Source organism: Thamnophis sirtalis, unplaced genomic scaffold (genome assembly GCF_051295495.1).
Source record: "Thamnophis sirtalis isolate CommonGarterSnake01/CBP01778 unplaced genomic scaffold, rThaSir2_p1.2 scaffold_6, whole genome shotgun sequence".
Lineage (NCBI taxonomy): Eukaryota > Metazoa > Chordata > Lepidosauria > Squamata > Natricidae > Thamnophis > Thamnophis sirtalis.
In genome coordinates this window covers 2147458-2168971 of record NW_028261386.1, presented here as the reverse complement: position 1 = coordinate 2168971, position 21514 = coordinate 2147458, and the positions used below count along the sequence as shown (strand labels likewise).

Below are 21514 nucleotides of genomic sequence, written 5' to 3'. Positions count from 1 at the left end.
TGCAGAGAAGAGCAATGAGGATGATTAAGGGACTGGAGGCTAAAACGTACGAAGAATGGTTGCAGGAACTGGGCATGGCTAGTCTAGTGAAGAGAAGGACCAGAGGAGACATGAGAGCAGTCTTCCAATATTTGAGGGGCTGCCACAGAGAGGAGGGGGGTCAAGCTATTCTCTATTCTCAAGCTATTCTATTCACCTGAAGGCCAGGCAAGGAAGAATGGATGGAAACCGATCAAGGAGAGATTCAACCTGGAAATAAGGATAAATTTTCTGACAGTGAGAACAATCAACCCATGGAACAGAAGTTGCCTTCAGAAGTTGTGGGAGCTTCATCCCTGGAGGCTTTCAAGAAGAGACTGGACAGCCATCTGTCAGAAATGGTGTAGGGTCTCCTGCGTGAGCGGGAGGTTGGACTAGGTGACCTACAAGGTCCCTTCCAATTCTGTTAATCTAATCTAATTGTGGCCAAAAAACAAGTTGTAAAATTGCAATAGCACCTAGATTTATATACCATTTCACAGTGCTTTTTACAGCCTTCTTTAAGCGGTTTACAGAGTCAGCCTCTTGCCCCCCCAACACTCTGGGTCCTCATTTGACCCACGTTGGAAGGATGGGAGGCCGAGTCAACCTTGAGCCGGGAAGGATTCGAACTGCCGAATTGCAGGCAGTCGGCAGAAGTAGCCTGCAATACTACATTCTAACCTCTGCGCCACCATGGCTCACTTACCAACCATCTCGCTCAGCCATGAAAATTGGGGGCTCAGTTGTGATCGTAAGCCGAGGACTATTTGTACACCAGCAAAAATTTTTTTAAAAAGGATCGTGAAATGCCTTGCATAGCAGTTGTGGTTGATTCTTTGCTTAATTCAAACATTTGCTGTTAAAAGTTCAGCTCTTGGAGCCGACCAAGGCCGAAAGATTATCGTTGTTCTTCCAACGGGCAGACAAAAGCTGCTGTCTTCTCTCCACATCTGTGAAAAAGCCAGCCTTGGCCGACAGTTCTTTCCGTCACATCTCTGGGACACCTCTTCCCAGCTGCCTCTATCTCTCCTTGGCATGAGAATAAGCGTCCCCGTTGCAGATCAGACAAGAGTCCTTTAATTTCCCAAGGTGTCCTTGAGTGAGCAGCTGAGGGTTTAAGGACACCGGAACCTTTCCAAAAAACTTCTTTTTCCCCTGACCTTGGAGAAATGGGAGAGGAAGGGAACAGGGTAAATAACATATATATATATTTTTGCCAAGTACATTGAAGCTACGAAGGAGATATAATAATGGTGCATTTAAAAAACAACAGAATGGGAATCCTTGGGCTGTCCTTGGCCTTCTGCTGTTTTTTTGTGAGATCGTATGACTTGGACTGAAAATTCAGCAAAAACTGTAAGTGTTACAACAAATTGGATGGCAACACTAAAGCCTCAAGATGGCCTCGGTCAGGAACCCTGATATTGGATCCAACTTTCTTGGTTCTAATACCACTTTTATAAAGTCTTGGTAAAGCCACACTTGGAATACCGCATCCAGTTTTGGTCGCCACCATGTAAAAAAGATGTTGAGACTCTAGAAAGAGTGCAGAGAAGAACAACCAAGAGGATTACAGGGACTGGAGGCTCAAAGATATGAAGAACGGTTGCAGGAACTGGGCCTGGCTAGTCTAGCGAAGAGAAGGACCAGGGGAGGCATGATAGCAGTCTTCCAAAATCTACCCACAAAGAAGAGGGAGTCAAGCTATTCTCCAAGGCACCCGAATGCAGGAGAAGAAGCCATGAAAGGAAACATATCAAAGAGAGAAACAACTTAGAACTTCCTGACAGTGAGAACAATTAACCAGTGGAATGACTTGCCTCCAGAAGTTGTGAAGTTTTGAAGATAGCAATAGCAATAGCAGTTAGACTTATATACCGCTTCATAGGGCTTTCTGCCCTCTCTAAGCGGTTTACAGAGTCAGCATATTGCCCCCAACAACAATCCGGGTCCTCATTTTACCCACCTCGGAAGGATGGAAGGCTGAGTCAACCCTGAGCCGGTGAGATTTGAACAGCCGAACTGCAGAACTGCAGTCAGCTGAAATAGCCTGCAGTGCTTCATTTAACCACTGCGCCACCTCGGCTCTATATAAGATGAGGTTGGATAACCATTGGTCTGAAATGGTGTAGGATTTCCTGCCTAAACAGGGGTTGGACTAGAAGACCTCCAAGGTCCCTTCCAACTCTGTTATTCTATTTGTCTATTTCTAATAGGTTTAGCTTTGTGATCCCAGTTTGGTTTCTTGTTGTTGTTAAGTCGCTAAGTTGTGTCTGACTCTTTGCGACCCTGTGGACCATAGTACACCAGCCCCACTCCCCTACTGGGGCTGCCACAAAGAAGAAAGGGGTGGTGGTGCTGATGGATGGAAACTAAAAGAGAGGAGCAACCTAAAAACTAAGGAAAAGTTTTCTGATAGTTACAATAATTAGTTCAGTTCAGATTAATAAATTTATATGCCGCCCAATCCCGAAGGACTCCGGGCGGCTTACATAAAAACAATTTAAAAAAACACTAAAAAAAAAGTTTAAAAATTAGAAGACAAGCAAGTTAAAAAGACACAACATGCACTCAACCTTAGTGGGGGCTGGACCTGCCGGAAAAGCCAGGTCTTAATAGACTTTCGGAAGGCCGCGAGAGTGGGGAGGGTCCAGATCTCTGTGGGTAGATCGTTCCATAGGGCCAGAGCAGCTACAGAGAAGGCCCTCCCCCGAGGAGCCGCCAAACGACATTGTCTAGTTGACGGCACCCGGAGAAGGCCCATCCTGTGAGATCTTATCGGATGCTGGGAGGTGTGTGGCAGGAGACGGTCCTGAAGATATCCAGGTCCTAAGCCATGTAGGGCTTTAAAGGTGATAACCAGCACCTTGAAGCGCGTTCGGAGACCGATCGGGAGCCAGTGCAGCTCGCGGAGGATGGGTGTAATATGGGTGTATCTTGGTACATTAATCAGTGGAATGACTTGCCTCCAGTAGTTGCTCCATCACTGGAAGTATTCAAGAAAAGACAGCAATAGCACTTAGACTTATATTACAGTGCTTTACAGCCCTCTCTAAGCGGTGTACAGAGTAAGCATCTTGTCCACAACACTCTGGGTCCTCATTTTACTGATGTTGGAAGGATGGAAGGCTGAGTCGACTTGAACCAGTCAGGATCGAACTGCTGGCAGTGAGCTAGCCTGCAATACTGCATTCTAACCACTGCGCCACCATGGCTCTTTGATGTGTAATGTATAAGAGTGGAATGGAATGGAGCCGTACAAACAGAATAGGAATAGAATAGAATAGAGTATGTCTACATGTAGACATAAATGTGGAACATTCTATCACATGTGGTGGACATGTCCCCACGCAAGGGAAATATTGGCTTAAAATTAAGGATTGGCTGGAAGGAATCACGGAATAGAAGATAGAATTGAAACCAGAATTATGTTTATTAGGTATAATAGACCCAAAGATTGACAAGAAATATCAATATATAATATTACACATGCTAACTGCTACTAGGATCACCTTTAGACAAAATTGGAAACAAAAAATTACACCACCACCCCAGATGAAATGGTAATTAGGAAGATACTCGAATGTGCTGAATGGATAGGATGACTATGGAGTTAAAAGAAAAAGAAGAGTCGGACTATTATATAAAATTTGGAGTAGACTGTACAAGTGGCTAGAGAATAGAATCCAAAACAAGAAATAAAAGTTTTAAAAACTATTGATTATAATAGGAAGAATATATTTAAAATCTGATTATATGTATTATACTATTCTACTACAATATAATTATTACATTAGTATTAGAATTGTTAAAAACTACAAAAAGGCAATAATTGAATAGTAAACCACAAAAGCAGAATATACATGCTGATATGGGAAGCTGTAAAATTATATTATATTGTTGTGTTGTTTGTGTTTTTATCTGTTTTGTATTTGTTTTTGTATTTTTTCTTGGTCTTTTTCCTTTTCTCTTTTCTTTACTTGTCGTTTTAAACTTGAAAATGTTCAATAAAAATATTTTTTATAGAATAGAATATAGAATGGAATGGATCTGAGCAGAACAGGAATAGGGAATAGAATAAAACAGAAGAAAATAAAATAGAATGGATCTGAGCAGAATAGGAATAGAATAGAATAGAAAAGAAAAGAATAGAATAAAATTAGAACAGAATGGAATCAAAACGGAATGGAATGGAATTCATCTCTGATTCATTATATCATTTCCCCAGGGTTGTCTAAATGGATTCGTCAGCAGATCCATCACTACGAAGACTTTGATTGTGCCCTTAACTCTTTGGATGCCTTTGCTAAAATGAACCAGAATGGCACTGAAGCTGCCCTTCAGGATCCCAACAGCTCTCTGCTCCTGTCCACGAGTTCAAAGATTCTGACGCTACTTTCTGCTCCGGAGGGAGCTCTTCCTTTAACACCTGGCGCTCTTCATGAAAGGAAAGCACAACTTTCAGTTTTGGAAACAGGCTCTGCCGAACGCATCACAACTCGCCCAACAACCTCCGGTTAGTCATGAGATCCCTCACCCAGAGCAAAGTTAATCTTGCTAAGATTTTAAAAAAACAAATGCTTTTGTCGTTCTGCTTATTTTCGGACAGCCTTCTGAGTATCACCAGCGTCCAAGGAATACAGTACCAGAAGCTGTTTCATCCCAAGCCATCAATCAGGAGCTACCGTATTATTCAGAGTATAAGACGGATCTTTTTCCCCCCCCCTAAAAGTGGGTGAAAATTTAGATCCGTCTTTATAGACCGAATAAGGGACATGGTACTTCAATCAGAAAGTTCGGCAGTTTGCTCCTAAGCAATTTTATAAAAGAGACGCAGTGGCTAAGACGCTGAGCTTTTTGATCAGAAAGGTCAGCAGTTTGGAGGTTTGAATCCCTAGCGCCGCGTAACAGAGTGAGCTCCCGTTACTTGTCCCAGCTTCTGCCAACCTAGCAGTTCAAAAGCACGTGAAAAATGCAAGTAGAAAAATAGGAACCATCTTTGGTGGGAAGGTAATAGCGTTCCGTGCACCTTCAGCATTTAGTCATGCCGGCCACATGACCACGGAGACGTCTTCGGACACCGCTGGCTCTTCAGCTTTGAAACGGAGATGAGCACCGCCCCCTAGAGTCAGGAACAACTAGCACATATGTGCGAGGGGAACCTTTACCTTTACCTTATAGACTGAACACAGGCGTTTTTGGCCTCCCGAACACTCCACACGTCACGTTTTTGCCCTCCTCGGCCCCCAGAAGGATTCTGCAATGCTACACATGGCCCGTCTTAACCAAAAAAGGGTACATTTTTGGCGAAAACAAGCTGAGCAGAGCATTGCACAGTATTTCTGGGGGCCGGGAAGGGCGAAAACACGATACGCAGAGGCCAAAAACTTATTTGTTTCTTGTTTTTCTCCTGTAAATTTAGGTGCTTCTTAGAGTAAGGTTCTACTTTTAGGCAAGAAAAACGAAATGCACAGGTACAGTATAGGTGGTACCTTGCTCAGTAGTAGTAACTGGGAGAGGGATCTTGCAGTCCTAGTGGACAACCATTTAAATAGGAACCAGCTGTGTGCAGCAGCTGCCAAAAAAGCCAATTCTACACAATTCTAGGCTGCATAAACAGAGGGATAGAATCAAGATCACGTGAAGGGTTAATGCCACTTTATAATGCCTTGGGAAGGCCGCACTTGGAATATTTGCATTCAGTTTTGGTTGCCACGATGTAGAAAAGTTGTGGAGACTCTAGAAAGAGTGCAGAGAAGAGCAACAAAGAGGATGAGGGGACTGGAGGCTAAAACATGAAGAACGGTTGCAGGAACTGGGTATGTCTAATAGAAAGAAGGACCAGGGGAGACATGATAGCAGTCTTCCCATATCTCAGGGGTTGCCACAAAGAAGAGGGAGTCAAGCTATTCTCCAAGGCACCTGAGGGCAGAACAAGAAGCAATGAATGGAAACTAATCAAGGAGAGAAGCAACTTAGAACTAAGGAGAAATTTCCTGACGGTGAGAACAATTAATCAGTGGAACAGAAGTTGTCTCCAGAAGTTGTGAATTCTCCAACACTGGAAGTTTTAAAGAAGATGTTGGATAGCCATTTGTCTGAAACAGTATAGGGTTTCCTGCCTAGGCAGAGGGTTGGACTAGAAGACCTCCAAGGTCCCTTCCAACTCTGCTATTTTATTATAGTTCGAAAAATATGGTATGTATCTGAAAACCAAATTTTTAAAAATGGCTAAAACTGTTTCAGATTGTCAAGCCTTATCAGATTGCAGAGGTTTCACGTCGGAGGTCCTGGGCTCATGCAGTTTTATAAATGCAGTTTTATGCAGTTTGGAAGCTCTTCTTTTGTGTGTGCCTAAAATCACCTCCTCAGAAATCTTTTAAGGTCTCATGCAAGAAAAGTAAAATTTCATGAGGTGATTTTGACAAAGTGGTAGGTAGGTAGGTAGGTAGAAATCAGCGGATGAGTGAGTTGGTAAGTTAAAAGAAGGTAGGGAAGGAAGGATGTTGGAACAAATGAACGAATAAAGGATGGGTAGAGGGAAGGAAGGAGAATAGAAGGCGGATGGGAGGAAGAAAAATAGGGAAGGAAGGATGTTGGAACGAACGAACAAACAAAGTATGGGTAGAGGGAAGAAGGAAGGAGAATGTGATGGAAGGAAGGAGAGTAGAAGGTGGATGGGAGGAAGAAAAATAGGGAAGGAAGAAGAAGAGAAGGAAGTTGGAACGGATGAACAAACAAAGGATGGTAGAGGGAAGGAATAAAGGAAGGAAAGAAAATATAAGGATGAAAGGAAGGAGAATAGAAGGCGGATGGGAGGAAGAAAAATAGGGAAGGAAGAAGGGAAGGAAGTTGGAACAGATGAACGAACAAAGGATGGGTAGAGGGAAGGAGGAAGAAGGAAGGAGAACATGGAAGGAAAGAGAATAAAAGGCGGATGGAAGGAAGAAAAATAGGGAAGGAAGGAAGAAGAGAAGGAAGTTGGAATGGATGAACGAACAAAGGATGGGTAGAGGGAAGGAGGAAGAAGGACCAAAAAATGATGGAAGGAAGGAGAATAGAAGGTGGACAGAAAAAATAGGAGAAGGAAGCAAGTTGGAACGAATGAACAAAGTATGGGTAGAGGGAAGGAAAGAAAAATGAGAATGGAAAGAAGGAGAATAGGATGGAAGGAAGAGAAATAGGAAGGAAGGAAAATGAAAGAAGAAAAATATAGATGGGAGGAAGGAAGGAAATAAGATCAGGATGGAAGGAAGAAAAGGAAAGGAAGGAGAAGGAAGAAAAATAAGGATGGAAGGAAGGAAGAGTTTCTTTTGCTTTTCAGGAGCAAACGTGCCATCCCCTGACCCGTGGCTGGGCAGATTTAAGGGGTGGGGGTGCTTTGAAGCCTAGGTAGGCATTCACACGATCCCTCTGCAACTCTTTAAAGCAGCTGCATCTGTTCCTGGGATCGAACAGCTGCCTTCCATGGCTGCACTGCAATCCCAAGAAAACACGCATTGCCTTCTGTAGCATCGTCTTGAGTTGGCGGAGAGCGAAAAGCTGCCAATGGGGAGGAAAGTCCAAAAAAACCCCACCCACCTCTGGGCGTGCAGGGATGTGTTGGGCCACCCACGGGGCTCCCTTTGTCCCTGGGTGGAAAGAAGGGATTAAGTCCGTCTTAACAAAATCTTCCCTAACAGTTCCTCCCCGTACTTAGTTGTATATACATTGAAGGCAGGAGGTTCTATTACGGCATGTCAATCCGCTTCCTTGAAAAACTAGTCAAAGTTCTACAAAGAGAGGAAACTTCCGGAGGATGGAAAGAAAGGCTGGTTCATTTTGCTAATACACCAAAACGAGCTCCGTGGATTGTTGATGCAAAGCTGGGCACAGGATGGCATTCCTTATTTGCAACATTAATATTTTTAATGCTGTATCCCTTCCTCCTTTCCCCTTCCTTCATTCCTCTCTTTTTGCTTCTTTCCTTCTTCCTTCTCCCCTCCTTTTTCCTTCCTACTTTCCTACCTATTCTCCTTCCTCCTTCCATCCTCATTTTTTCCTTCCTTCCTTTCTTCAGTTTCTTTCGTTTCCTCTACTCATCCTTTGTTCATTCATCTGCTCCAGCTTCCTCCCTCCCTGACCTTCCTTTCCTTCTTCTCCCTCCATGCCCTCCCTCTCTTCCTCCTGTCCTTCTTGTTTTTCCTTTCCTTCTTTCCTCCTTCTATGCCCTTTCTCTTCCTTCATTCCCTCCTTCCTTCTTTCCTACCTTTTTTCTTCCTTCCATCCTCCTCTCTATTCTCCGTTCCATCCTCATTTTTTCCTTCTTCATTTTCCTTCCTTTCCCCTGCCCATCCTTTGTTCGTTCATTTATTCCAATTTCATCCATCAACCTCACTGACCCTCCTTTCTTTCCTTTTCCTCTCTCCATGCCCTCCCTCCCTTCCTCTCTCTCTTCTTCCTGCTCTCCATGTTTTCCCCTTCCTTCCTCCTTCCTTCTATGGCATATGCCCTTCCTCCCTCCCTCCCTGAATTTCCTTCCTGTCTTTCTTCTCTCTCTCCATTCCCTCCCTCCTTTCCCCCCACTCTCCAAATTTTCCTTTCCTTCGTTTCTCCCTCAATGCCCATCCTTCCTCCCATCCTCTCCTTCCCTTCTCCTCTTCCCTTACTTGCAGCGTTCCATGGACACGTGACCACAATGTACAACTTTTTTTTTTTTTTTTTTTGCTGTAAACTGATGTTTACTTCCAGTTTCTGGCAAAAAAAAAAAGTCCCATGCAGACAGTGGCTTTACTTAACAATGATTGCATTCACATAACAACTGCTGCGTTTGCTTTGTTGTTTTAAAAAAAAGTTGGTTGGAGCTTTGTGTTTTAACTTTTTTTGAAACAAATTAAAAAGTTTTTTTTAAAAAAATAAATAAGGGCGGGATGTAAATCTGTGATTTAATCAATTATCCTAGTACTGACTCCTGATGGATCTGCTAATGACAAGAATTAATCATCTCTCCTTCTGTCTCTTTTATCTTATTTGTCCGGGTTCCAAATAGCATCCAAAAGTAAATCAGAGTCTAAGGCAAAGGATTCCTCAAAGTTCCAATTTATTGAGAGAGCCATGTTGGCACATCTGGGAAAACCCGAATCTGAAGGCTTCCTGGTTTTCCCCACCCAGTTGAAAGATCTTGCCCCCAAACCCACAAGTCCATCACATGGTCCTGTCTCCCACTGCCATGCTGGTAGTTTCCACCCATCCAGTTCCGGTCAGGTGCAGAGGTGCAGAGACAAAGGATGACCTTGGTTTTCTAGAAAGAATGTTGTTATGGCTACATAGCATCTAACTCCGTACAATCCCCTCCCCCTTCCATTTTCCCACCATAGAAAAGGCATAGTAGAATAATAGAAAGTGTGGCAGGCCAAAGACCCAAAAGAAAAGATGGCTGCAGGCCTGACATTTTTATTATCTGCTCTTCCTCCACAGATTCACCCTTCTCCACCAAGCAAAATAAATTGACAGGCTCCAGCCCCATGGGTTCCACGGCTGAAAACATGAAGAAGAGAGCAAGCGATCAGTTCTCCGCTGGCAGCATAGAAAATTACTTCACTAAAATGCGGAATTCAACCCCAGCAGTAAAGAAGAATTACATCTTCAGGGCTCCCGGGCCAATGGAAAAAGCAGGGGAGGAAGACGGTCACTCTGTTCCTTACGGACCCCGGCAGAATATTTTGTGGGTCGAAGAAGATCAAGCAATAAGACAGTTGCCAGATGGCAAAGCGGTTCATGGTTCTCCAAGGACAAAGATGACCTTGATGACTGAGAAATGTCCCCACGAAAGACAGCACGCTGGACATAAAGGCTTGGAGAAGGTGGTGTCTTCTCCCAGGAGGTCAGATCCTGGTGTTGAAACCGATGCTGGAGACGACAGGCTCTGTTTTACACCTGAACTGTATGATGATGATGATGATGAAGAGGTGGTGGAAGAGAAGAACGAAGGCATGATTCACAATCACGACAGCACTTTGACTTCCTTTGAAACCACAAACACAGTTCTGGCGGAAGAACTTTGTCCACCCAGCGCTCAAAGGCCAGGAGAAGCAGGAATGGGCGCAGAGTGGTGGGGGGCCGCGGAGCACAGCCAGAATGACAGAAGTGCCGTTGAGGAAGCTGGGCATAAGGTCGGCATTGAGGAAACGAAGCAGGAGGCAGAGAGAGAGGGAAATCAGTTTCCTGGATCACAAAGCAAAGGTGTGTCTTGCAATCTTAATTAGTAAAAAAAAAATCAGGTTGGAGGAAAAATAGGGATCGCTCTTTCCAGTTAAGGTCAGTAATGGGTTCAGAGAATCCGTGTTCCGGAAAACTGGAGGGACAACTCGTACTTCAGGGGCGCCTGCCTTCATGGGAAAAGTTGGCTCAGAATGGAGATCGGCCAACCCTGTCCCAAAATGGTCCACCTCTCCTCCCGTTCACTTCTGCAACATTCCAGAAGATAGGCAGATGTGATGTGCCCTCAACCGTCTTCCTGTCCCTACAAGTGTTGACGAATGAAAAGAGAGTGTCCACTGAGATGACAGGTGTTTCCAGCCAATGATGGATTGGGACCTATTCTTATTACAGAACCTTGCAGAGAAAACAGGAGGAGATGTAGGAGAAGAGCAGGCAGAGATGGGGCAGAGTCAAGAGAGGGATTAGCCTAGGGGTTGGCAACTGTAAAGACTCGAAGAGCCACAAAGATCCTAACCAGAAGCCCCCCATTCAATTCTGGAGCCGACCGGAAGTCTGGTTCCCTCACCATAGAGTCTCCTCCTAGCCCAACATCTTTTTTCCTCTGCCGACTGGAAGTCCGGTTCCCCCACCAGAGTCTCTCCTACCGCAAACGTCCTTTTTCCTCTGCCGACCGGAAGTCCGGTTCCCCACCATAGAGTCTCCTCCTAGCTCAGCGTCCTTTTTCCTCTACCTGTCCTACCTGAAACCCTATCAATTGTGGAGCTGACCAGCGACAGGGAGCTTCAGCAGAGGGATGAACGAGCCACATGCGGCTCCAGAGCCACCGGTTGCCAATCCCTGAATTAGCCTGGAAGCCATTTGTGGGAACGTAAGGACTCCGGACTGATTCCTCGCTTGACTCCGCTCTCTGTCTCTGCCTGTCCTTCTAAAAGAGGCTGAACCATTCCTTTCGGCAATATCCAACCTATGATGGAGAGCAACTCCATCTCTCATCAAGTCTTGGGAGAACTTTAGAAGGACAGAGAAACCATTTGGGTCTTGGTTTCTTCTGCTGCAAACCGATCGTCCCATCCTTGTTTTATTATTATGTCTCACCAGCCTATTTGCAGGTTTATATGAAGTGGTCAGTGTGATCATTTCCAAATAAATGCAACAGGGTCTATTTCACTCGCTACTTTTTTTCCTGGGCTAAGAAGAAAATTTGGGGTTTTTATATGAGTGTAATTTCATCAGTAAAACACAATGCGTGCAAAGAGATCCATTATGGGGTTAGTTTAGTAGCTACTAGCTTAGGAAGACTGATCAAAAACCATGTTTGTTTGCTGAAATTTTGGAGACTGCGTTCCCCTTCCCAATCCTTCGGCCTTTTTAACAATCATGTGAACTTCACAGTGGGCCTATCATGAGCTGGGAAAGCTAAACCAAACCAAGTAGCTTTTTTAAAAACAAATATACAAAGAATTATGCATTTTTATGTGCCATCATTCACCATCATAACGGGGCAAAGCAGAATATTACGGCTTAAGCGGATAAAAATAATTAAATATCATTTCATGAGCCTGTCACCAACATATTTGTTTTATTATGAAGATCTCTGCAGGCATTATTTTGCTAGGAAACTATACAGCATGAATCGGTGCTATGGTTCTTCACCAAGACTTTATTGTTTTCTGCATCATGACTTGATTTGTGTCAAATATACCATATTTTTGGAGTATAAGACGCACCTTTCCCCCCCTTAAAAGGGCGTGGAAATGTTGGTGCGTCTTATACACCAAATACAGCCATTTTTGGCCTCCTGAAGCCCCATCCCCACATCCAATTTTTGCCAAAAAACAGGCCATTTTTTGCAAAAACAGGCATTTTTGCCTTCCCTCAGCCCCCAAAAGCACTCTGAAGGCTTCAGCATGGCTGGGGAAGGGCAAAAATGCCCCCGTTTTTGCAAAAAACACCCCGTTTTCCACCCATTTTTCACAAAAACTAGGGCATTTTTGCCTTTTTCCAGCCCTGCTGAAGCCTGCAGAGTGTTCCTGGGGGCCAGGGAGGACAAAAACTTTTTTTTCTTACTTACCTCTTCAAAATCTTGGTGCATCTTATACACTGGTGCGTCTTGTAGCCAAAAAGATACAGTAAATGCATCCTTAAATATATTTGGGGGCCAGATCAGGTCTTGGGCACTGAAACACGTTTAATTAAGGATGTAAGTCTGAGAGCTTTTAAGTGAGGACCAAAATTTGGGTCACATCAAGACAGATGAGACCATTAGAAATTAATCTTATTGGTTCGCCAGTGATGTCCATCATGTCATACATTTATTCTAAATAGAACAATTTGTAAAAGAACATAACCATACGAACTTATAAATCCATTAGTCGCAATAACAGCTTATTAACTTTGTGGTATAACTTTTCCACAAAATGTTAGGGGTCTTTTTTTCTTTCTTTCTCCCAAACTGGATCAGAAGTTTTCCTCCCCCCATCTTTGGGACAAACATTTTTCTTCTATATGTATATATGTATGTTATATATGTATATGTATATGTATATATAAATAAACAAACATGTAAAATACACACACACAAAAGTTAGACATACACTACATTTACACAATTCAATACAAACAGGAACTTCCTGTTCTTCATAATAGCAATTATCAATCGATACCGCTCACCTTATATTATTTCCCCTTCTATTGTATTTCATTTGGATTTCACCATTCTTAACCCTCTTATTTTACTCATAACGATTATTTTTTGAGTTTTGTTATATTCCTTCATTGATTCTTGTTTCTTTCCTCCATCCACCTATGCCATTTATCCCATATCTGGTAGAATTCTGATTCTTCTTTTCCCTGGATTACTTTAGTTAGTTTGTCCATTTCAGCACAATCCATAACCTTTCTTATTATATCATCTTCACTTGGAATTAATTTGTTTTTCCATTTCTGGGCAAAGGCAATTCTTGCCGCCATAATTATATGTAGTATTAAATACTGGATTTCTTTTTTGTATTTCGCAGACATTATTCATAATAAAAAAAACTTCAGGTTTCCATTCCATTTTAACCCCTGTTATTGCCTCCAGCCAATTTTTGATCCTTTTTCAAAAAAATTTAGCCTCCTCAGGTCCACCATAAATGGTAATATGTTCCGTGCATTGATTCGCATTTCTAACATTTTGTGGAGGTATTTGTTAAGATTTTTGCTAACCTTGTTGGTGCCATCTGTAAAACATTTTGTATTGGTTTTCCTTGTACGCAACTGATAGTGTCATTTTTAAGTTTGTTCCCCAAAATTTTTCCCATTTGTCTAATTCAATATTATAGCCAAAGTTCTGTGCCCATTTTATCATTTGTTCTTTCACAATTTCCTCTTCCATTTTATACTTCAGGAGGAATTTATATATTCTCCCTATCATCGTTCTAGCTGAGCTTTGAATAATTTTATCCAATTCGTGTGGTCTGTTTCGATGTCATATAATTTAGTATCTTTCTTGTATTTAGTTTTAATTTGGAGGTAAGTTAGCCAGTCAACTTTCATGTTCTGATCTGCCAATTCTTCAATTGTTTTTAAATTTCCCTGTCTATCAATTAAGTCTCTGTATCTTAGCATTTTGTTCAAACATTTTTCTTCTTAATCCATGTCAAATAAATGATTGTGGTGTGTGAAATATTGACCCACGAGCTACATCGTTTTTTGTTTGCCTATGAAACAAATTACAACAATCAAGTCATTGAAGGAGGGCTTCTGAAACAGTAGAACAGGGATGGGGAACAATGCCTCTTTGATGACTTGTGGACTTCAACTCCCAGAATTCCTGAGCCAGTCCTCAGAAATGGTAGTTAAAAAATATTGGATAAAAATATGCAAGTGGTTGGAAAATATGATGCAACATATTGACTTGAAACCTGAAATATTCCTGTTGGGAATCTTACCAGAAACTTATAGTAAAGAAAATGTATGTTTGATTATTCATGTACTATAAGATGCACTGGAGTATAAGACGCACCAAGATTTTGAAGAGGTAAATTTTAAAAAAGCTGTTTTTGCACTCGGCAGGCCTACAAAACCCTCTGCACACCTCATTTTTTGTGAAAAGCGGGGCATGCGGAGAGTTTGAGAGGCCTGCAAAGTGATCCTGGGGGTGGGGGTGGGGAAAATGAGCAAAGAATTGGCTATTTTTTGTGAAAATGGGCCCGTTTTTGCAAAAAAAAATAAAAAATGGCATGCATAGGCTTTGGGAGGCGTGTAGAGTGCTCCTGGGGGGGGGCAAAAATGAGCAAAAAGGGGCTTGGTTTTCATTTGTTTTTGCCCTCCTCAGCCCCCAGGAGCAATTTGCAGGCCTCCCAAACCCTCTGCACGTCCATTTTTGCCAAGGGGGGGCAGGGTTTTGGGAGGCCAAAAATGCTGTATTCAGTATATAAGACACACCCAGATTTTCACCCTCTTTGGGGGGCGGGGAGGCGGATCTTATACTCCGAAAAATGTGGTAATAACTGCAGCTAGTATTTGCACAAAACTGGAAAGAGAAGAGATTCCTACAGGGGAGAATATGATAAGGAAAATATTAGAATGTGCAGAAATGAATAGATTAACACTGGCAATTAAAGAGAACAAACTGATTATTATATGATATGGAAACATTTTATCGACGGTTAGAGGATAATATTAAAATTAGATATAAAAGTAGACGATTAAAATATAGAAAATAGTTAATGGAGTCAATATAGTTAAGTGAATTAAGAAGAGGATGTAAAGCATCAGATATTTAATGTTGGTATTAAGCTAAGAATAGATTAAATAATGAATATGATTGTAAATTTTAACTGTTATTGCACAAACATTTGTACCCAGACAATACACTGTTCAATGGAAGATGGATTATTTGTACTAAAATAAAATTTAAAAAAAATTGGGGTGGGGGGAGAGAAATGGTAGCTCAGGAATTCTGGCGGTTTGAAGTCCGCATGTCATAATGGGGGGCTGTGGTTCCCCATTTCTGTATTAGAACAAAGTCATCTTAAATAATGTCATTTAAATATAAGCAAGGGAGGGTTTGGGGGGTTGTGATAACTAGAACAAAAAATTAATTGAATCCTGAATCTATTGAAGGGCTGAAAGTACAGAGAAGGTATACGCGAAGAGCAAGGAAGACTTCTAATAACAGAAAGGCACACCAGCAACAGGTAACCTTGAAAGAATGTGTAGATCGAAGAGTATGAGTGGAAATACTGGTTACCCAGTGAGGTCCATGTTATGTGAAACCTTCGGCTCCCATTAAATAAAGCTCTCAATAGATAAGGTGACATCAATTACAAGACCTCCTTCTGATGCTCGTGAGCTTCAAGATTGACTGTTGGCTAGAAACATCTTCCTTCTTCATTGTTCAAGGCCAGACAGAAGAAGTCACAGAAATCATGCAAGTACTTCTCGTGTGTCTTCCTTCCAGGTAACCAAAGGAGGAATTAGGTTGTGGGAACATCTTGAGAAGAAACGGAGTCTTTAAGTCATGTTGATTTTTCTGAAATTCAGCAATATTTAAGTGCTGGAGGCTATTTTCTCTTTCCTTTTTCAACAACAGCATGCAGCTAACCTAGTGGAATGGACCTGCCATTGCTAACACCCAACGTTCTGTCATGTAGAACAGTCATTTACACCCGGTTGCAAAATGATGCCTTTGCAGTCAACCATTTGGCTTCTGCAAGAATTGAGGTTCTCGCCTTATAGAAGTGAGCAGATAATGGCATGGGAGGACATAATTAAAGGCAAGAACTCTATGATTCTTCCTGGATTTCACTCCCATTCAATCAATCAGTCCATTCCACTGAGATGACTCTCAAAGTTGATCCACCTTCATTTGTGCAGCAATCTTATAGCTTTCTAACGACATCCACAACGGATGTCCAACCTTGGCTATAAGATTTGTGGACTTCGACTCCCAGAATTCCATTCTGGCTGGGGAATTCTGGGAGTTGAAGTCCACGAGTCTTAAAAGTTGCTAGGATTGGACACCCCCTGGTTTTAAAAATCAGGATGGTCAATGGAATCAAGTAAGTGAAGTCTCCCAGCTTTCTTAATGTGTGTCATATGTGCCACACACCTAAAAAAAGGGGGGGGCAAGACTAAGTTACAGCCACCACTGATTTTTTTGACCACTGTGTGGTCATCCCTGCATTCACCCACATGTCTTCAGAATGGACTTTCTGCTTTGTTAAGGAGGCTACCTGCTCTTAGTATTTTTGAAAGCCTTAAACGTGCAGGTGTTTGAATTAGATTGTAATTTGTTAATAATTTTGTATATGTCGGTGCACCTCTGTATTTTATTTTGGTTGGTGTTTTTACTGTAAAGGTCTATGAGACTTCAGAAATTGGTGGAATAAAAAAATCTGCATTTTTTTTTAAAAAAAGAATTAAATCTTGTTGGTTTCCCTCAAAAGTCTAACCACAAATAATATAGTTGCTTATTGCTTGATAAAGTTTTAACAATTCTAGATAACCATTTGTCTGAAATGGGGTAGCGTTTACTGACTGAGCAGGGGGTTGGACTAGAAGACCTCCAAAGTCCTCCAAAGTCCTTTCCAACTCTGTTATTCTGTTATATAATCCGCTAGTGCTAAGAATTATCTCTGGATTCCTTTTAGAACTATCATCATAAAAACAATTCCCCCAAAAAACTTCCATTTACAAAGCACCTGAAGGCCAGACAAAGAATAATGGATGGAAATCAATTAAGGAGAGATTCAGCCTAAGGAGAAATTTTCTAACAGAGAACAATCAACCAATGAAACAAAAGTTGCCTTCAGAAGTTGTGGGAGCTTCATCCCTGAAGAAGAGACTGGATTGCCATCAGTAAAAAATGGTGCAGTGTCTGCTGGGGGGGGGGGCGGGGGGGGTTGGCCTAGATGACCTACAAGGTCCCTTCCAACTCTTGCTATTCTGTTAAAATGAATAGTTGCCAGGGTACAAGAACCAGGCAGCCTGGAATGTAGACTCAAATCAACTTATTCCTCTTAAATTAGCTTCACGAGTTTTTCTGCAACATTAGCTTTGATGGTTCCATATGTTGGCAGAGCAGAAGCGGAGGCATCGTGTAATTTCCAGATGTCTATTTCTGATGCCACTATCATAATTGTATCTTCTTTTACACTTGTTCTATGCATCGCTTTGTAGGCTTTTACTCTTGACCATAGCGTGAAATGCTCTCAATTAAAAAAGTATTTGGCAGGCTAGATTCTGTGTAAGGATGCCATATCTTATTTAATCATTTTCTGCTATCTCCTCGGCTTCTCTCTATCTAATTCTGTCTGTCCGCCTATCTCTCTGTCTATCTAATCTATCATCTATCAGCCACATCTGTCTGTCATACCTATCTGCCATTACCATCTATCAGTCATCTTATCAATCTTCTATCTATCTACCTTTGTCATTTATCTGTATCGTCTGCAGTGGTGGGTTTCAAAAAATTTTCGAACCTACTCTGTGGGTGTGGCCTCCTTTGTGGGAGTGGCTTGCTGGCCATGTGACCTGGTGGGAGTGGCTTGCCAGCCATGTGTTCTCTCTCTCTCTCTCTCTCTCTCTCCTTCCTTTTGTCTCTGTCCCTTTTTCCTTTTTTTCTTTCATCTCTCTTACTTTTTCTTTCTTTTTTTTCTTTTTTTCTTTATTTCTTTCTTCCTTTCTTTCTATTTCTCTTTTTTCTCTCTGTGTGAGTGTGTGTGTGTGTGTGTGAGTGGTGGGTTTCCAAAATTTTTGGAACCTCTTCTGTAGGTGTGGCTTGCTTTCTGATGGAACCTCTTCTAACCGATTCGGTAGATTTGACGAACCGGTTCTACCGAACTTGTGCGAACTGGTAGGAACCCACCTCTGCGTCTGTGTCATCTTTCATTTGTCATTTATTTCTATCATCGTATTTCATCTAATCATCTATCTTTTATCTGTCATTTAACTCTTAACATCTATTTCATCTGTCACTTATCTCTATCATCTATTTCAGGGGTGTCAAACTCGTGGCATCACAACGGCTTCATGTTACATTTTCCCCTTCGCTAAACCGGGTGGGGGCAGGGCCAGCACTTGACGCAGCTTTCCCGTGGACTGCGAGTTTGACGCCCCTGATCTATTTCATTTGTCATCTATCTATCTATCTCTGCCTGTGCTCTGGAGCAGTTTAGCTTCACAGCCCCATGCAGAGGAGGTTGGGGAGGAACATGGGCCAGTCCTGGAGTCTGGGGAAGGCTCTGTGTTGGAGGCAGAGATGGGGCCAGGGCCTTCCGACAATTATCAGCTGCCTTCGGAGTCAGAGATCAGTGGGACAGAAGAACAGCTGGAGCCTGTTCCCAATGTCCGCATACGCAGAGCTACCAGTAGAAGAGCACAGATAAGGAACAAGGGCTGACTCATGACTAAAGGCACAAGTGGATGGTGAATGGCCCCTCCCATAGGGAATGAAGAGAAATGAAAGGGGGAGTGGAGTTTGCAGGAGAAAATTAGTTCAATTCATTAGGGTGAAGATCTGTTCCTGACTTCTTGCCAAGTAATTGCTGCTACAGCATGGAGTTTGGAAGATATTGGCCTGGCAGCTCTCCAAGACTTATAAAGGTCCATAGTTGTGAAATCTCTTGAAAGACTGTTGGCCGGGACTTTGCTGGAGAGGAATTCCCTTTAACCTAAATAAAAGGTTTTATCGGGACGAGGAATCGGCTTCATGCTTTTGGGAAGCCTAGGTCAGAACACAAAGGCCATTGTGTCCACTAATGCATCTGTTCTTTGAGCAGAAGCCGTGAGTCCAAGCAGACGGACACACCCTGCCCCCAGGTTGCACACCCGTCTCACATAAAGATGTGCAATGATATTAATGGACGAAGGGTTCCCCGGAACCCAAACAGGTCAAATTGAATTTTGTCAGCATTGAGTCTGTTCCAGGTATGCACAACCTCTTAAGTTTGGGACAGGAATTTGATAGCATCACTTGGTCAATGCAGGATCAAGTTCAAGTTACAGCCATTTGTTCAGTCACCTTTCAAACTTAAAACGGCACTGGGAAAAATGACTTAACATCCGGTCCCCACCCTTATAACCATTGCGGCATCCCCTTGGTCACGTGATCGAAATCCGGATGCTCAGCAACTGGCACGTTTGCAGTGTCCCAGGGTCACGTGATTCCCCTTTTGTGACCTGACAAGCAAGGTTCATGGGGAAGCCAGAACGGTGCTACTTAATGACAACTGCAGTGATTCACGTAATAACCGTGGTAAGAAAGGTTGTAAAATGGGGCAAAGTTCACTTAACCGCCATGCTTAGCAACTGCCAAGTTTTGAACTCAATTGTGGCCATAAGTCGAGGACTACCTGTACTCTGGGTAAAAACAAATTACCGTATTTTTCGGAGGATAAGTCACTTAGTTTTTGGGGAGAAAAAATAAGAAAAAAACATCCTGCCTCTGCCTACCAGCATCCATCGGTATTCATCTGGCTAGCGTCCTGTCAGTGTGTGAGAGAGTTGAGGGCTGTTTGGAAACAAACAGTATTTGCTGTGTGAGCAACAAGGAAGGAGACAGCAAGGAGCCTGGGTGTGGCTTGTTCTGTACGAAAGCTGCATGCTGTGCTGATATCTTAAACTGAAACTTCTCTGCTGAACTACCACGTTGGAAGACCTGCTTTTGGTATTGTATATTTACTTCATGTGTTATATTATCTATAAAGAGAAGTTATTGAATCCTGCTGAATCATTTACTTGTGTGTGCTTTCTGAATGTGATTGTTGCTGCAAACTCTTGACACGTCCTTGCAGCAAATAGCAAACAGCCAAGTCAGCTTCAGCACATTATCGCAGCCTGATTCAGCATGAGCAGCTGATTGGCGGGTGGATTGGCCTCCCGGAATACCCCCAATCCGCTATTCCAGGCTGCAGGGATTGCCACAGACCATCGCCTCCTCCGCACTTCGCGTTTTTGGCTACATTCGGTGCATAAGACGCACCCAAATTTTCACCCTCTTTTGTGGGGGGAGGAGTGCGTCTTATACTTGGAAAAATAAATTTGTAACTGATATCAGTTGACTGCAGGGCCGGCAAAGGCCGCCAGAAAAGTTTCCAATTCAAAACCTAACTTCACAGCGCCCTGCAGAACAAACTTTCGCGGAAGTGGACTGGAGTTTGTTCTCAAATTGCAGCCCTCCTATGCAGTCAACCGCTTTCGAAAGAGGATGATGGCTGCCCCAAATCAGTTTATAATATTACAGCAAAAGGAGATTACTCTTAAGCTCTTACCAGCTACTTTAGGTTGGTTATGTTCTTACCAGCTGCGATTTTCAGCTCCGCGGAGAATACAAGTCAATCCTATTTTCTAAATCTGGACCATAAACGAATAACAAAACTAACCTTCCAAAGCCTTCTCGGTCTAAAAATACAGACGCCACTGTTATTTTAAGAGAGAGAATTCATTATATCACTCTGTCCTCGCTGATCATGCTTGCGATAAACCACAGTTGAATCAGGCATAAATTAGGCCTTGTTTTTCAAAGCACAAACGCTGATTGGGTTCAGTGTTTTGTTGCTGGTAATCTTACCCTCGTAAAATATATGAATTGTTTGGTGAATAGAATAGAATAGAATTCTTTATTGGCCAAGTGATTGGACACACAAGGAATTTGTCTTTGGTGCAGATGCTCTCAGAGTACATGAGAATAAAACACATTCATCAAGAATCATAAGGTACAATATTTACTGATAGTGATAGGGTACAAATAAGCAATCAGGAAACAATATCAGTATAAATCGTAAGGATGCAAGCAACAAAGTTATACTCACACAGTCCTAGTCCTACTGGATAACCATTTAAATAGGAGCCAGCCATGTGCAGCAGCTGCCAAAAAAGCCAACACAGTTCTAGGCTGCATCAACAGAGGGAGAGAATCAAGATCAAGTGAAGTCTTAATACCACTTTATAAGGCCTTGGTAAGGCCACACTTGGAATCCTGCATTCAGTTTTGGTCGCCACGATGTAGAAAAGATGTGGAGACTCTAGAAAGAGTGCAGAGAAGAGCAACAAAGAGGATTAGGGGACTGGAGGCTAAAACATGAAGAGCGGTTGCTAGAATTGGGTAGTTTAGTTTAATGAAAAGAAGGTAGACCAGGGGCTGCCCCAAAGAAGAGGGAGTCAAGCTATTCTCCAAAGCACCTGAAGGGAGGACAAGAAGCAAGGAAAGGAAACTAATCAAGGAAAGAAGCAACCTAGAACTAAGGAGAAATTTCCTGACAGAACAAATTATCAGGGGAACAACTTGCCTCCAGAAGTTGTGAAT

The 21514-nt window shown here is 42.5% G+C and overlaps 1 protein-coding gene across 1 annotated transcript in view; it reads left to right on the top strand.

Moving 5' to 3' along the window:
• BRIP1 (BRCA1 interacting DNA helicase 1) overlaps window positions 1-15826 on the top strand; it is a 123866-nt gene extending 108040 nt beyond the window's left edge. Inside the window, exons 18-20 of the mRNA XM_087717098.1 lie at window positions 4250-4537; window positions 9478-10242; window positions 15331-15826. Of these exons, the coding sequence (XP_087573224.1) occupies window positions 4250-4537; window positions 9478-10242; window positions 15331-15440 (1163 nt within the window). The 3' untranslated portion in view covers window positions 15441-15826. The remainder of the gene's footprint in view (window positions 1-4249; window positions 4538-9477; window positions 10243-15330) is intronic.
• The last annotated feature ends 5688 nt before the right edge of the window (window positions 15827-21514 follow it).